Source organism: Halichoeres trimaculatus, unplaced genomic scaffold (assembly GCF_033239565.1).
Source record: "Halichoeres trimaculatus isolate MK-OKI-2021-1 unplaced genomic scaffold, fHalTri1.1 fHalTri1_scaffold_14, whole genome shotgun sequence".
NCBI lineage: Eukaryota > Metazoa > Chordata > Actinopteri > Labriformes > Labridae > Halichoeres > Halichoeres trimaculatus.
In genome coordinates this window covers 5,213,049-5,228,700 of record NW_027437192.1, presented here as the reverse complement: position 1 = coordinate 5,228,700, position 15,652 = coordinate 5,213,049, and the positions used below count along the sequence as shown (strand labels likewise).

At 38.6% G+C, this 15,652-nt stretch overlaps 1 protein-coding gene across 1 annotated transcript in view; it reads right to left on the bottom strand.

Moving 5' to 3' along the window:
• The window catches only part of LOC141802619 (uncharacterized), a 33,494-nt gene that overhangs the window by 7,514 nt on the left and 10,328 nt on the right, over positions 1–15,652 (bottom strand). The window contains exons 5-9 of the mRNA XM_074686178.1: positions 14,434–14,521; positions 14,051–14,277; positions 11,091–11,378; positions 10,657–10,835; positions 1,007–1,099 (exon numbers count right to left, since the gene is read on the bottom strand). Of these exons, the coding sequence (XP_074542279.1) occupies positions 1,007–1,099; positions 10,657–10,835; positions 11,091–11,378; positions 14,051–14,277; positions 14,434–14,521 (875 nt within the window). The remainder of the gene's footprint in view (positions 1–1,006; positions 1,100–10,656; positions 10,836–11,090; positions 11,379–14,050; positions 14,278–14,433; positions 14,522–15,652) is intronic.

Sequence of the window (15,652 nt, the reverse complement as noted above, 5' to 3'; positions counted from 1 at the left end):
AAAAATGAGGTATGAATTGCTTGAAACAAGTAAAAAAAAATATCTGCGAATGGATTGATAGAAATGTTTAATGTATCAAGACATTATTTTAGTTTCAAGCAAATTTTCGAGCAAATTTCTCTTGGTACATTAGCAGATTTTATTTTACTTATTACAAGTAGGGTTACACCAATCCAGCTTTTCTGGTCCCGAAACCATAACCGATAGCAATACTGATACATGGGCTCCGGGTATCGACCAATCCTGATCTGATACAAGTGTTGAATAATAACCTGCATGCTCCACTGTGGGATAAGACTGGTGATGTTTTAGTAAAAGACAAAAATGAGTACATATAGAATTACTGAAGTTAATATTTATTTAAACTATAACTGTTCAAATGTTTAAACAGCAGTTTGATTAGAAAAGATTCAGAATTTACAGAAATGACTACCTGATTGTAAGATTTTATCCCTTGTAGACTAAATCATAGTTTAGCCTTATTGTCAAGTTTGGACCAAACCTTTCCCACGATACATAATCCAGCTTTGAGGGCTGGACCGGCACTGATGTCGGATACCAGGATCTGATTGGTGGATCCCTAATTACAAGCTATTTAGACCTCATTTTTGTCTTTAAATAACGTAAAATAAAACATTTTTTCTGGACTGATAAGTTGAATGTGGCTCATTTCACGTATAATATGAACATGAAATAAAACAAAAACACTTGATGAGTTTGTAGCTTTTTTGCAATGAACATCTTGAAAGGACAAATTCTGGCGCTGGTAATCTAACTTAAATTGTGAATTATGAACAGGCAAATATTAAATCTATTTCATGATCACTTATAGAGTCCACACAGAACCTTAAAGGTCAGAAACAGAGATGGAGAAGAAGCAAAGACAGACAGAAAAGAAGCAGGAAGGATAAACAGGTTTAGTTGTAGTGTCTCTATCATCATATTTATGACAGTGAGGGAGGTTGTTTTCATCACACCTATAAACGAAGGAATCTTCCTCTCTTACCTTGATGGTGACCTCTGTGGTCTCTGGGGTTTTATCGCTCAGAGACTGCATCAGAGACTCCTCAGCAAACCTGGTGTACGCTTCATGGACAACCTGCATTAACACACACACACACACACACGCACAGAAATACAGAGGCACAGGAGGCACGTCAAAATGTGTCCATAAACATAAAAAAACCCAGCAGCTGAACATTTGCAAAGTGGTCATCAGAGGTACAAAGGCACTGCTCAAGGGGACAGAAACACACACACACACATACACACACAGAGCACATATTACTGCACAGAAAGCACTCAGATATAAGATACTGAAGAGGACGTCTGTATGACATAACTGAGAGACCTTTGCTGGATTTATGTCTGGAGGTTGAGACGAAGCAGATCCACAGTCAAAAATCTGTCAGCTCCTTTGAGCTGATCGAGAGAAAGATGCAAAACAGATGAAGAAGTTCTCTGTCTACAGAATGAGAAATGAAGAGAAGAGATGATGATAAATAGATAAAGACTTCTTAAGCATGACTGTCCTTGCATTGAGGCTCATTCATGTAGGAGGTGGTCAACATCACCTTTGTATGTTCTTTTTACACAGGCCACTTTATCAGGTCCACCTTGCTAGTACCGGGTTGGACCCCCTTTTGCCTTCAGAACTGCCTCAATCCTTGGTGGCATAGATTCAACAAGGTACTGGAAACATTCCTCAGAGAGTTTGGTCCATATTGACATGATAGCATCACACAGTTGCTGCTGATTTGTCGGCTGAACATCCATGATGAGAATCTCCCGTTCCACCACATCCCAAAGGTGCTCTATTGGATTGAGATCTGGGGACTGTGGAGGACATTTGAGTACAGGGAACTCATTGTCATGTTGAAGAAAGCAGTCTGAGATGATTCCAGCTTTATGACATGGAGCATTATCCTGCTGGAAGTAGCCATCAGAAGATGGATACACTGTGCTCATAAAGGGATGGACATGGTCAGCAACAATACTCAGGTAGGCTGTGGACTTTAAACCATGCTCAGTTGGTACTAAGGGGCCCAAAGTGAGCCAAGAAAATATCCCCCACACCATTACACCACCAGCAGCAGCCTGAACCGTTGATACAAGGCAGGATGGATCCATACTTTCATGTTGTTGACGCCAAATTCTGACCCTACCATCTGAATGTGGAGCAGAAATCCAGACTCATCAGACCAGGCAACGTTTTTCCAATCTTCTATTGTCCAGTTTTGGTGTTGCTGTGTGAATTGTAGCCTCAGTTTCCTGTTCTTAGCTGACAGGAGGGTCACCCGGTGTGGTCTTCTGCTGCTGTAGCCCATCTGCCTCAAGGTTGGACGTGTTGTGTGTTCAGAGATGCTCTTCTGCAGACCTCGGTTGTAACCAGTGGTTATTTGAGTTACTGTTGCCTTTCTATCAGCTCCAACCAGTCTGTCCATTCTCCTCTGACCTCTGGCATCAACAAGGCATTTTGTCCCACAGAACTGCCGCTCACTGGATATTTTCTCTTTTTAGGATCATTCTCTGTAAACCCTAGAAATGGTTGTGGGTTAAAATCCCAGTAGATCAGCAGTTTCTGAAAAGCTCAGACCGAGAACCATGCCACGTTCAAAGTCCCTTAAATCACCTTTCTTCCCCATTTCGTACAAAAGCCGTCATGAATTTACTTCATACAGGGTGAGTAAGATGAGCTTCTTTAAGGAAAGAAAAAGATGTTGAGGGAACAAAGGCAGAGAGATAAGAAGCTACACTGATGATAAAAAGGAGGAGTTGGACTGACAGAAAGACGGATGAAGGAAAGAAATGTAGCATGAATAAACATTGAAGTAGCAATGAGGGGATTGAAGGAGGAGGAGAGGAATGATTGATTTGGTTTTTATGTTGCTCTCTTGGGTCTAGACCCGAGGAGGCGCTAACATCCGCTCACACGTGTCGGCTGTGTTCTCTGATCTACGAGGAAATCCATAACATGTCAGAGCGAGCGTCCTCAAGGGCGTCTGCTGTCATCTCAACCTCCACTGTCAATACTCAAACACACATCACAAGTCCCCACACACACATGAAAAATCAAAGGCAGCACGTCGGCATAAATACAACAACACACACGTACGCACACACATACACATGGAAGATGGCTGCTACATGAATTGTTTACACGTCTGAGTGCTCAGAAAATCCACATGAATAAAAATGTTTCCTGTTTGATAATTTTGCTCTGTCCTGGTCAGAGTCTTCATGTAATGTCAGATGAAGACGGAGGACGATGCATGACGTGAAAACTTGACGTTAAATACACAAAACAGGACGAACACAGACACAGGACGAAGAGTGACTGAGCGAGCAGGTGGTTTATCAAACCTGCTCGCACAGTCTCATCACTACAGCCTTTAACACAACAGAGTCAGCACAGAAACCCACACATACACATCAGATATTTACCTTTAACTCCACCCACACAACCAAACAACACTGAGGGAAGAAATATGTGCATGTGTGTGCGCTAAGCTCGCTGAGTCACCACATACTGGGGGGGCTAAGTTCAGCAGAGAAGCTAGGCGCTGGCAGTTATCAAAACCTGAACGTGTTTGAGTAACTGCAGAGCTCCATCTGAGCCGCTCGTCAGCCCAGAGGAAAGAGGAGAAAAGAGGATAAAGCAGAGGAAAGAAAGTCACACAGCATCAGTGTAACTTTCTCTTACATTAGAGCCCAGCTGCAGTTACACACACTTATCTATCGCAGTGTTAAAGCATCTCAACAGGTCATTTAGTCGCTATATTTAAGTTTAAAATCTTGTTTTCTTAAAGCAAGTCAGCAGAGATAGACTCCTCTTTGGTTCATGAACTTCTCCTCAGCTGCTTGTTTTAAGAAACAGGAGATTTTAAGAGTAAATATTGGATTAAAGAACTTGTTAAAATGGACATTTTTGTAAGCAGGGTGCACCTCAACATGTGACACAACTGTAGCTATGATCCTGAAGGACAGATCTGTCATGACTGAGCTATATATAAAACTTATAACATATAAATGAACAAATATTTATTATTTATATATAAAAAAATAAATTAAAGAAAAATTAAATAAAATAATACAAAATATAAATTAATTAAATAAAAAATAATAAAACATTAATAAAAAATGAAAATAGATTAATAAATTAAAATATTAATTTATGTATTAAATACACAAATAAATAAATAAATAATTAAATAAATAAATAAATAAAATAATAAAAAATATTAATTAATTGAATAAATAAATAAGAATAAAAAATAATAATAATGACAATGGATGAATAAATTAAAATATTAATTTATTAATTAAATAAAACAAAAAAAAAGAAAAAATAATAATAATGAAAATAAATTATTGTGTATAGTTGGGGAAGCATACCACCATAAAAACTGTGTGTAAACTTTTACTATTAATCTTGAGATTTAATTTGAAAGTTCTTGGTTTCTTGTATCTCAATTTGGTTTCTTCTTCATGAAATAATCTGAGGCTGACTGACCTGCTTGCTCTAATTTTAAATGTTAGATAATCTGTTTAAAAATTAAACGTATCCACAGCTCAGTTGGTGAAATATTGAGAGATCTGTAAGAATCACAGAAACAGCTTGTCCCAAGTTTTGGTGCCTGATTAACTGAATAAATATAATTCATTAACTTTTTGTCAAATTAGATCTTTGATTAACATGTTCATTAAGACTTAAGGCAGTTCCCTTTAAACAGCCTGTGTTTATATGTCCCTCTGTCGTTTTTTAATAAGCAACAAAACGTACAAACGTCCTCATTTCTGAAACTGCCAGCAGTCATGAATCAAACATGGAGCTGATCAAAGAACTTATTTGCCAAAGAAAGCAGCAGATTTATTGGACACCGATATGAAGAAGATAAAGAGGCCAGAACTCAGTTCTCTCACCAAGCAGAGGCTCCGTTTGAGGCTCCTTAAAGTCAGGGGGAGAAACGGAGCGCACAGGCGACAGCGTTAGCTGAGCCTCTGATCAGACACAAGCAGCTGTGAGCGCAAAGGCTCCTCCACAGCAGGGTTTAAAAAGTCATCAACACTCAAAGTGAACTAAAGATACACATCACTAAAACATAATATGGATAAACATCGATCAGTCATGATACCAGAGTTCCTCTGATGTTCATAGGGACCAAAGGATAAAATCAAATGTTTAACATCACCCAGCAGCAATTTTGCACTTAAGTTTGCTCTTGTAATTTTACAATTAAGGGCTGCTTTGCTTATCGTTATTCTGTAAAAGAAAACATTATTATGATTTTTAATGTCATTGTTTTATTTCCTTTTTTTTCATTTATTTACTTTTTGCAAATCACAAGGCTGTATTTTTGGTCGTTTGATCAAGTGTCTATTTGATCATTGTGTGAGTGAAGGGGAAGATCCCATTAGATTTTTTCTTCTTTCTGCTCCTTTTCATTCATTTTGAGACTCATTGTGTTTTTGTATTGTACTCATATTTTTATGTTAATAATAATGAAATAAAGACAAAGTAACTAACTAAAACAGGTGGTGTAGTGAGAGAGGTAAGAGAAATTAAACCTCTTGTAGATCAAATCTAAACATTTTGTACTAATTCACACAAGTTTCATAAACAAATTCACTTATTATTGATAATAATAAGTAAATACAAATGTCAAATCTACAAAATGAAGTCTTAAAAATACCCCAGTCTTTTCCCAAAGTGAGGGTGCTCTGGAAACACAGATTGGTGGGGTAGTAAAACAGCTTTCAGCTCCTGCCTACATTCTGAAAGACGCCTGGTGCTCCCAGCCCAGTGCGGCTCCAAATCTCTAGCCAGACTCTTCTCCTCTGTTGTGCCCAGATAGTGGAATGAATTACCTAACTCTATACAGTCCACAGAGTTCCTTTCTACTTTAAGAGATGTCTGAAAACTCATCTGTTCAGGGAACACTTAGGCCCTTAATCTGAGCCTTCTCCTCTTTGTCCTCAGGGGTAGAATGAGTCAGAAGGTCTCAGACCCAGCTCTAAGTGAATATTCAGAACTGAGCATTGAATGTTATCCCTGCACCCAAATAACTTGTAGCACTTTGTCGCACTAACTAATTTTTTCCCTCTGTCTAAATTCTTGCTTGTGTTGTACGTCTCATTGGACAAACCATCTGCAAATGAAACTGTTAAACTGTAAAACTGTAAAATCAAAAATTATTTGAAGTTGCATATTTCATCAATTATTGTAAAAATATACACTTAGACTTAGGGGTTATATTTTAGATTATTTTTATTCTTTGGCTTTTGATTCATCATGAGAGTTGTGATCTCTGTCCTTTTATGTCTTTTATGGTCTTAACCCCTTTCTTTTCATGGCTCTTATTGGTTTTTATGTGTTGTTTCAATTTATTTGATTTGTTTTATTGATACTATTATTTGATTTTTATTGTGCATCACTTTGGGAAACTTGACTTTTTTTTAAATATTCTAAATAAATAAAGTGGATTGGATTAATTTAGGAAACACAACATTATTTGGCAATAGGTAGTTTAGTTTCTCTGGCCTTTTTATGTTTGTTGTGTCTGGTTTTGGATCGGACTATGAGTGTGTTGGTACCACTGCTTTAAGTCTGGCAACCCCTGGTCTACTGTGAAACAAGTCACCTAAAGCAATGATTTTAACAGTTATGATACATAAATATTGTTTATCAGTCTCATAATATGAAACTTTTTCCTCAAATATGAGTTCTTGATATAATTTCAGCTCCATAAACTTGTTCCCAAGATTAAACCTGATGACTTCAGATTCTGATCTGTACATTTGAAGCTCATTTTAACGTCTTTAAAACTGAATCTTACTCATTAAATCTTCCCCAAACATCATTTTTAAATCTTCAGCAGAGCATCATCTCTGCAGCTGTTTCTGGGGGGTTTAAAGCTCTGGCTGATGAAGACAGAATGCTCCTCATGGCTCCATTAAAGCAGCCAGATAAATGGATCATTTAGATACTGGTTCCAGGAGGAGGAGGAGGAGCTAGCTGTCATGTGTTTTTAATATCATAATAACGCTGTAATTCAATCATTTGGGAACATTAAAGATGGAAGATTACCTCTCAGCTAACAGCTTTCGTCCATGTGTCATTGTTTTAATACTTTTCATTCAGCTCTGATATGATTGATGTGAACATCTTTGATATACCTGTGTGTCCATAATGCCCCATTATTCCTGAAGCAGTTCTCCTGTGTATGAGTGTTGTCTCTGTGTGACTCATCTGTTGATAATAGGTTTTTAATCACCTTATAATTTAGGTTCAATCCCCAGATGCCGACTCTGAGCGAAGGCCAGAGTTAACCGTCAGCTCCTCTAACTCATCCAATCAGAGCGTAAATCAGCTGCTATTGATCAGCTGAACAGAAGGAGAGCAGAGCTTAAATTGCCAATAAGCAAACAATCAGTACTTCTCTATTCCTTTATTTCTCTTTAAATGGGCTCGGCTGGTCTGGAGCCGTCACAATTCATCCTTATTTGAAGAGTTTTATTCAGAAGAATGGGAGGGATAATGACGGCACCTCACACAGCTCTTTTTCTTGTAGTCAATCATCCTTTAAGAGACTCTAAAAACTGATCAATAACTCTCGGTCGAGATAAATAATGAGCTGCTGGGTAAGATAATGTTGAGGTTGGATTCTGAGGCTGTAGCAGTCCCTTTCTTGCTTTTTAAGTAAATAAAATGAAGCATGGGTTGTTCTCGTTTTGTAACCATTAAAAGCTTTTATTGATATTCTCAGTTTGTTCCAGTAATTGTTTACCTAAACTTTTTCTGTTTATATCTTTGCTAGCTTTTTCCTGAATTTAGCTTCCAGTTCTTCCTGTTTCATTTTGAAGTTCCTGTCCCCTGTTATTCATGTTTATTTAACTTCCTGTCCCCTTTTGTTGCCCTCCAGTTAACTCACTAGCTGTCAGCCATTTTGAGAGCATCTTGAACAATCTTTCAAGACCCACTGAATGTTTTTTTCTATGACTTTGTAAATATCAAAACTACCTCAGAAGAGTGGACACATCTTCTGCTCTGACCTCCTTTTTCACATCTTCTCCTCATATCTATGCTGATCTCTGATCCAAAGAGAGCGCTGCTGCCACCTACAGTTGTTTACAAACCTGATGTTGATTGACAAGCTCCACCAGACCCTGCCTCCCCCTGCTGAAAAACATAATTGACTTCTTTGCAGTCAATGGTTGTAATCGAATTGAGATCAATAGACGGAAAGAAATCAATGGCAGCCAATGAGTTAAATTCCTCCAATGAGTTTCACCTGTGTGCCTGTATTTAGTGTCTGCATCACTTTATTTGACCTTCCTGAGTTTCATTGTGGGTTTTCCCATTGGGCTTTTTTGATTTTGGATCCTCTGTTGGAAATTTTACTCTGGCTGTTTCAGGAGAAAACTCAGATTCGAATTTTTGTTCTTCAATAAATTTGCAAAGTCGACATATTGGTCCGCCCAAAGAGGTTAGCCCCTGGGAGGGCCGCCTCCTCCCTGCATGTCAGTTTCCACTCTTGCCCTGTTTCCTGCTCTAGCCACTGTTTCATCTTTTGATGGAAGGCATAAAAAGAACAAAAAAATTACTTCAGAAGAAAAAAGTCAAATTGCAAAAATGTTTCCCTTTGACTTAAAGGTTTTACAAATGTTTCGCAGATAATTGCTGAATCTTTAGTTTTGTTGCAGTGAGATTGTACCTATTGATCCAATTGTCTCTTATGCAGACCTGGAATATATCTGTTTTCATCTATAGCTATTGGCTAACATCTTTTAATTCATGTCATCTTTAACTCACTGGCTGCCAGTGACATCTAAAGACATCAATCATGTTTTTTCATTGGGGCAGGCTGAGGAATGTAACTTGTCTTTCAATATCAGGCCTGTAAGTGGCAGCAGTGCTCTCTTTGGATGAGAGATTAGCAAAGATTATGAGAAGAAGTTGCAAGATAACAGAGAGTCTGTTTTCCAAACCGCCTACTACACCAGCAGTGCCTGCTATTTTGGCTGAAATTCAGTCTGTAGTAGTAAATATGCGAAAACTTGCAAAATCTGCAGTACGCCACAAATCCCCGGATGTCCTACTGATCCAGAAAAAAAATTCTCAGTATGCAATGGTCAGTCTATCTGACATACTGTTTCCCACAATGCATGGCGCTGACGCTGTTTTGTCTATGCGGGTGGCAGGTTTCGGTGAATTACCACCATCTACTGGAATGAGTTGGCATTACAACTACAATACAACACTCACAGTGAAGTGGTGGGAAAAAAAACACTGGTAAATCTTGTCACTTCCAGTCATAAAAGAGGCGTTTACTACTACAAGTTTATTAAAGCCCATATAAGCCACTAATTCAGTTTTTTAACCATACGTGGATTATATAGAAGTGTTTTTTTCCATCAGCTGTAAAAAATAAAAATCCCTTTCAGATTTATTTTCAGAAAACTATATCACTTTTGGTATAAGATTAAAATCAAGAATGATGATTCTGTGTGATATGATAAACAAAATAACTAAAAGGCCGTGATCTGCCCATAGATTGTCTTGTATATTTTTAATAAAGGCAAAACTGGAAACCAGAGTAGTATACCACAAAAAAGACCCAATAGAACAGTCATACTACATACTACATGCAAAAGCAGTAGGTAGTTTGGAAAACAGCCAAAGATAGTGGCAAAATGTTGCAAGTCAGAAAAGTTCGGCAGCTCACTCTTAGAATATGTGTTGTGATTGTGAGAAAAGACGACGGAGATCATGGAGAGGATCAAAAGCTGGAGCTACGGAGACAAACGCTAAAAACTAATCAAAGCTTGTTTTCTTAGATTTTTGTTTAAAAACCGGTGTTTTTGGTGAAACCAGTCTATGGTCTACTTCTGACGGAAAAGTTTGAAACAAACTTTGTTGATGAAAGAGTCTACTCTTCCTTTTGGTAGTTTGGGTGTTAAGACAGTCATTTAATGAATATTCTGTAGATCTTGAAATATCAAAATGCTCCAAAATCAGCTGGCAGCCAATGAGTTAAAGTGCATAAAACCTTTCTGTCATTTTCTTCAATCACTTTCACATCCTTAATCCCAGGAAACCCTTAAAGTAGCCTGTTGCACTTAAAAAATGTGACGTTTGGGATTGGTTTTGATATTTTGAGAAACAGCACATCTCATCTGCTCCTAAATGAAATTTGTTGTAATCTATTTTAACATCACCTAAAAACCCTTTATGGAATGATTTCCAACAACCTACACAGTAGATTTATCCAAATATCCAAATTGCTAACAACATATTTGGCAAGATTGTCTTCAGGGTTTTATGTAACACGTTACTTTATGCGAGAAGCAAAAACAGACCTATGGAGCAGAGCTAGGAGTACTGTCTAACTCTGAGCTGTCCTCAGTGAGGTTTCTTTTTTTTGGCTGTAACTTTGCACGCCAGGTCCAGCTCTGCGGGGGAGGATCAGCCGACCATCTGACACCCACAGCGGGAACAGAACCTGCCTTTAAAACCAAAACACAAACCTAACTCTCACCAAACCTAAAGCAGGACGTTTTGCCTACAGGGCTGACCCTCTCCCACAGTATTTCTGGCTCATAACCCTCCCCCCCAGACAAAATGAAGGATGAAGGCACTGAGTGAGTGGGTGGTACCTGTCTGAAAGCCTCGCCGTCTCCCTTGCCTGCCTGCTGAGCGAGGAGCAGAAGCTTTTTGTTCTTCTCGTTTCTTTTGTGCACTCTATAGACACAGGAAAGCAGGCAGACCAGCAGCATGAAGGCAATCAGACCCAGCAAGGAGAGGACAGCCACGGTCAGCGGGGGGAGCTTGTAGGCTGAGACAAAAGAAGGCACAGAGGAAAATGATGTTGCTTTAAACCTTTTTCACTGTGCAGCTTTTTCATCCTTCATTTAAGGTTCCTGTTAGGACAAAATTTTGCTTCAACCCGCTTTAAAAATGTGTTTCAGCTTTATTAGACAATGTGACAAGATTGGTCTGAAAGCTGAAACAGACAGAAAAACAGACCATCAGAGCCTCAAAGTGACCAGATAAATTATAATCATTGATCATTAATGCCTTTTTCTCTTACGTTCCACATCGATGTAGACATTCGCCACAGGAAACCCAGCCAGGTCCGTCACTTTGAAGAATCCAATGTCAGCCACATGGAGCTTCTTCATGATGAGCTCTGACCCCGACACAGTCACTCTGCCCTCCAGCATAGGGTCCAGAGGGCTCACCAGGACCCCCTGGTCCAGGACGGCTCGGGGCCGGTTGTCTGATTTGGGAAAGTAGACGATGTTGAGAAGGGAATGGTCCAGGTAGAGTTTCATCTTCAGGTTCGCTCCGTAGGAGAGGTGAGGGAAGACCTGGTGCTCTGGAGAATCAAGGAGGAGAAATATAAACTGATTAAGGTAGAAGTTATTTCTGTAGTTTAAACTATTTGAGCGTTTGATGCAGTGAATTGTTTCCTAAAGTAAACTAGAAAAACAGAGAGCACAGACCTCCGCCAAGCATATAAATTTAATGTCAGACTGTCTGCTACAATTTGGTGTTCGTTGCAGGTTTATACGATAATTTGTTTCCTGACAGTGTTGAAAATTATGATGACCCAGTACATATTTCATATTCTGGATCTTAGTATCCAGAATATTGCCAGGATCTGGATCATACTTTAACATCTGTCAGAAATAATCGTGACCTTGTCTTCTATTCTTTTGCAAAGCAATCCAACCATTTATGGTGGAGTTGTATACACATATGGTGAAAACGGCCCTATCGCACAATGATAAAGAATCCTTTAAAAGAAATCCTGGATCAAGACAGTGATCCGGATCACCTCCAAAATTGAATCACTTATTCCTTATCACATTTGGAACATTTTCTGAAAGTTTCATTAAGATCTGTTCGTTAGTTTTCAAGTTATGTTGTTCACAGACAAACAAACAAAGAGATTGATAAACAGACACAAACTCTCCCAAAAACATGACCTCCTTAGTGGAGGTTATAAAGTGCTGAAGTGTCTGAAACCTACATTTTTCCTGATGACCAGCAGGTGGCAAACCACCTGTTCCTTTTTTGTTTTTTCTTGTAAAGTTTGTTTCCTGAAGCCACGTTTAGATTCTTAGCAATCTCTCATTTAAGTTATTTTAAAGCCAGGTTCACTGAGACTTTTGTTCATCCCAAGAGCTGAGCGTTTCCAGCATTGCTAAGGTTGTGTCTACCACCGTTTTACATGTTATCTGTGATTTTTCTGATCTTACTTTTACTTACAGAAAGACATTTTTGTAGCAACGCTTAGTCACACACTTGGGTCTTTAAACTAGTTCTTTTCACCAGCATTCACTAAGGGCCAAGGGCCAAGGGCCAAGGGTCAGGATCCTCAGTCAGAATCTGAGTGGAGCTGAGTGACAAAAATAATACATATATTTTTTTCTTTTGAGAGTCTAATCTATTCTTGACTCTACCTCCTGACATATTTTACAATCCCTGGAAAAAAACACAAGAACGGCAGCTGAAAATCTTTGTCAAACGTGAAGCAAAACCTCGTTTTTAACCTCTTATAACTAACGAAAACGAAACTTTTCAGAAAGAAGAGGACTTGAATACAAGGCAGCCAAATAATATCTTCAAACCACCACAACAATTGGACGTGAGAAACATTTCTACGAGATGTATTAATTTTTTTAAAGTTTGACCACAGCCCATCTGAAATGACTGGGGAGATGGATTTTTTTTTTTTTTTTTACCTATACTGCAGCCAGCCACCAGGGGGAGCAGTTTTTGTGGCAACCTCACTTCGAGGCAAGCAAGATGACGTCCATTTTTTTTTACAATCTATGGTTAAAACTGCCCAGCCATGATAGAGATATCAAAGTCTCACGTCCAGGAAAATGCCTTGCTTCAACATTTAATGGCTTAAATTTCAAAGATTATAACATCAAGAGGCTATAAGCTGTAAGAGTGTGGTTTAAACATATTAAAAAAGACAGCAGAGAACATCAAACCCTATGAAAGATTGACTTAATGTGTCACATTAAGAGGATATCGAGCCAGGAAACATTAGACGGGAGAAGGATAGATGCAATGCATTAGCAGTCATGGTGTAACGAGTTGAAAGATGCACATTAATTTGTGTAAATGTATCTAAATAATGGAAGACCATCATGCACATTTCTACAGCAAGCAGACATACTGTTGGGCTACACTGCAGTAAAACGCTGCACAACTGTAGTCATACCAAGCCTGGGTCTCTGGCTGATTTGCACATCAGACATAAATCTGTTAATCAAGCGTAGAAGAGGAAGACCTAAAGCTCTCCAGTAACTTGATAAAGGACCAAAAACTGCTCAAACTATGGATAAACTCTCCTCACAAACCTCAGCTATGAAGTGTGAGGAGTGACAGCATAAATAAAAGCAAAGTTCAAAGTCCCCAAATTAATTGTTACCACAACAACAGCATGAAAGCTTTGCCACTGTGCGGATGTTAACTGTGGCATTTAGCTCAAACCACCACTAAGAGCTTTCGGGATCTATTTCTCTACACCCTATTTTAGGAAATGTTTTATATAGCTCACAGAAGCCATTATGTCTCTGTCTGCGGTCACATTATTTTGTTCCCTAACCTTCATTAAAGTTAATGTGTTCTTGATATATTCTTATCTATGCTGTGTTCTTTACTGCTACTGCAGCCTCGAAGCCCTGCAGGCGGGTTTAACCTCATTTTAAATACATTAAAAAAGTAACTTACGACCTTTTTTAGATGTTTTAATGCCCTTATGAAAAAAGATAATATGGATTGTGACTTTCTGCAAAGATAAAAGTAATGAGAGACACAAAAAGGCTAATGCTGTGTTGTAATTTTAAAGAAAAAAAAGATATCAAAAGCTAAATCTTCCACAAACCTTCTCCTTGCATTCCCCAGTACTGCACATGCACTGCATTCAAATTAGCTACACTGACATGCCCACAATGTATACATGAGATTGATGGATCAGTCAATTGAACCTGGGGGATGCAGGTATCTAAAGCACAGATCTCTCCTCACCTCTGACGTTCAAACAGTTCCTCCTTCTCACTTTGCCCTCATGGTCCAGCACCGTAAAGCTCCCCTCATCCATCATCCTGACTGAATGCAGCGTCACCTGTCTCTCTGACACGCTGAGGCGTCTCACATACTCCTCTGCAACCACTGCTGTCTGGTTGTACAGCACCACGGGCGGAGGTTCTGTAGCATGAAGTATCTCAGTGTGATTGGCCTGAATGGGACTGGGCCTTGATATTGAGGAAAAAACACAATGTATGTTACCTCCATGAAAAGTCACATTCAATGATAATGTTGTCAAACAATAAAAGTCATATATAGTTGTAAAATCACAAAAAACCTACAAAAAATACAGATTTTCTGTGTTCTTATTTGACTGTCAGTACCTGAACTCCAGGGTGATGGGGCCCTCGACTTGTTTCAGAAGGATGCGGTAAGTCTCTCCATACTTCACCACTTCCTCCAGAGCACAATCTGATCAACAAGACAGGAGGAAATTAAACACAACTGTGTCATGACGTAGAATAGAGGGTTTCTTTTGTTTTCATAAGTATTCTCTCTGTTAATTAAAAAAATATGTATTTACAAAGCGTGACCCAACGCTTTTAAATGCCCTGTTGTTTCCAGTATTGCTTATAATGTCGTAAAAAGTAAAGCACTGAGCTGTTGCTATTATTGTCTAATTTCCGGTCCAATTAAAACTTAAGAGACAGTAAAAATGGTCTTTCAGAATCATTTTTCTATCAAACAAACAACCGTTAGAAAACCGCCAATGTATTCATAGCTTACATAACCCCTGGAAAACGTAGCATGATGAAATAGCGGTTAGCCGAGTAACAGTCATGTTAGCTAGCTATCGGTAATGTCTACACATTAATTGAACGCCACTGTGCCGCGAACCGTCCGAATCTACTATGTTTTGGTTGTCCATCTATTTGTTTTGGTCCCCATCCAGATGCAATTAAGCGGAACTAATGATTGTTAATTATCGTTCCGTCCGACGTGTAAGCAACGCAGCGGATAGCTAATAGTGATGGGAAACGCGATTATTTTTACTGAGTCGAGTTTAAATGAGTCACTCACCAAAGTGAATAGGGTTTTTGAGTCATTTGATTCACTCGAGTCAGTTACCTAGAAAGTGCACAGAAATCTATATTTTGGAGGGATTCATACCGGCGAAATGACTAAAAAGGACAATTAATACACTCCAATGTGAAAAAAAGAGTGAAAGATCAACATATATTAAAGAAACTTCTATTTTTCTAACACGCAAATAAAATAACATTAATTTAGATTAATATAAATGAGAAAAATTACAAAGTTCGAACGGTGCAACATTAGAAAAAATAACTATGTACAATAAATCTAAAGTACAATACAGCCTCTTGACAAATATGAAAATAAACGGCAATAGCTTAAACAATAGTGAAATAAAAAATCAAGTGTCAGCAGTTATCAAAAAGTCACCACTCCTTTAAAATGAACTGTCCTCAGAACAAATTGGCATTCAGGAAAATGATCTCAAGAACCTTTCCAGGACTGAGACGGTAATGCTACGTACGTTCGAGCTGGCGAGTGACCCGTATGAGTGATTCTGTGAGTGAG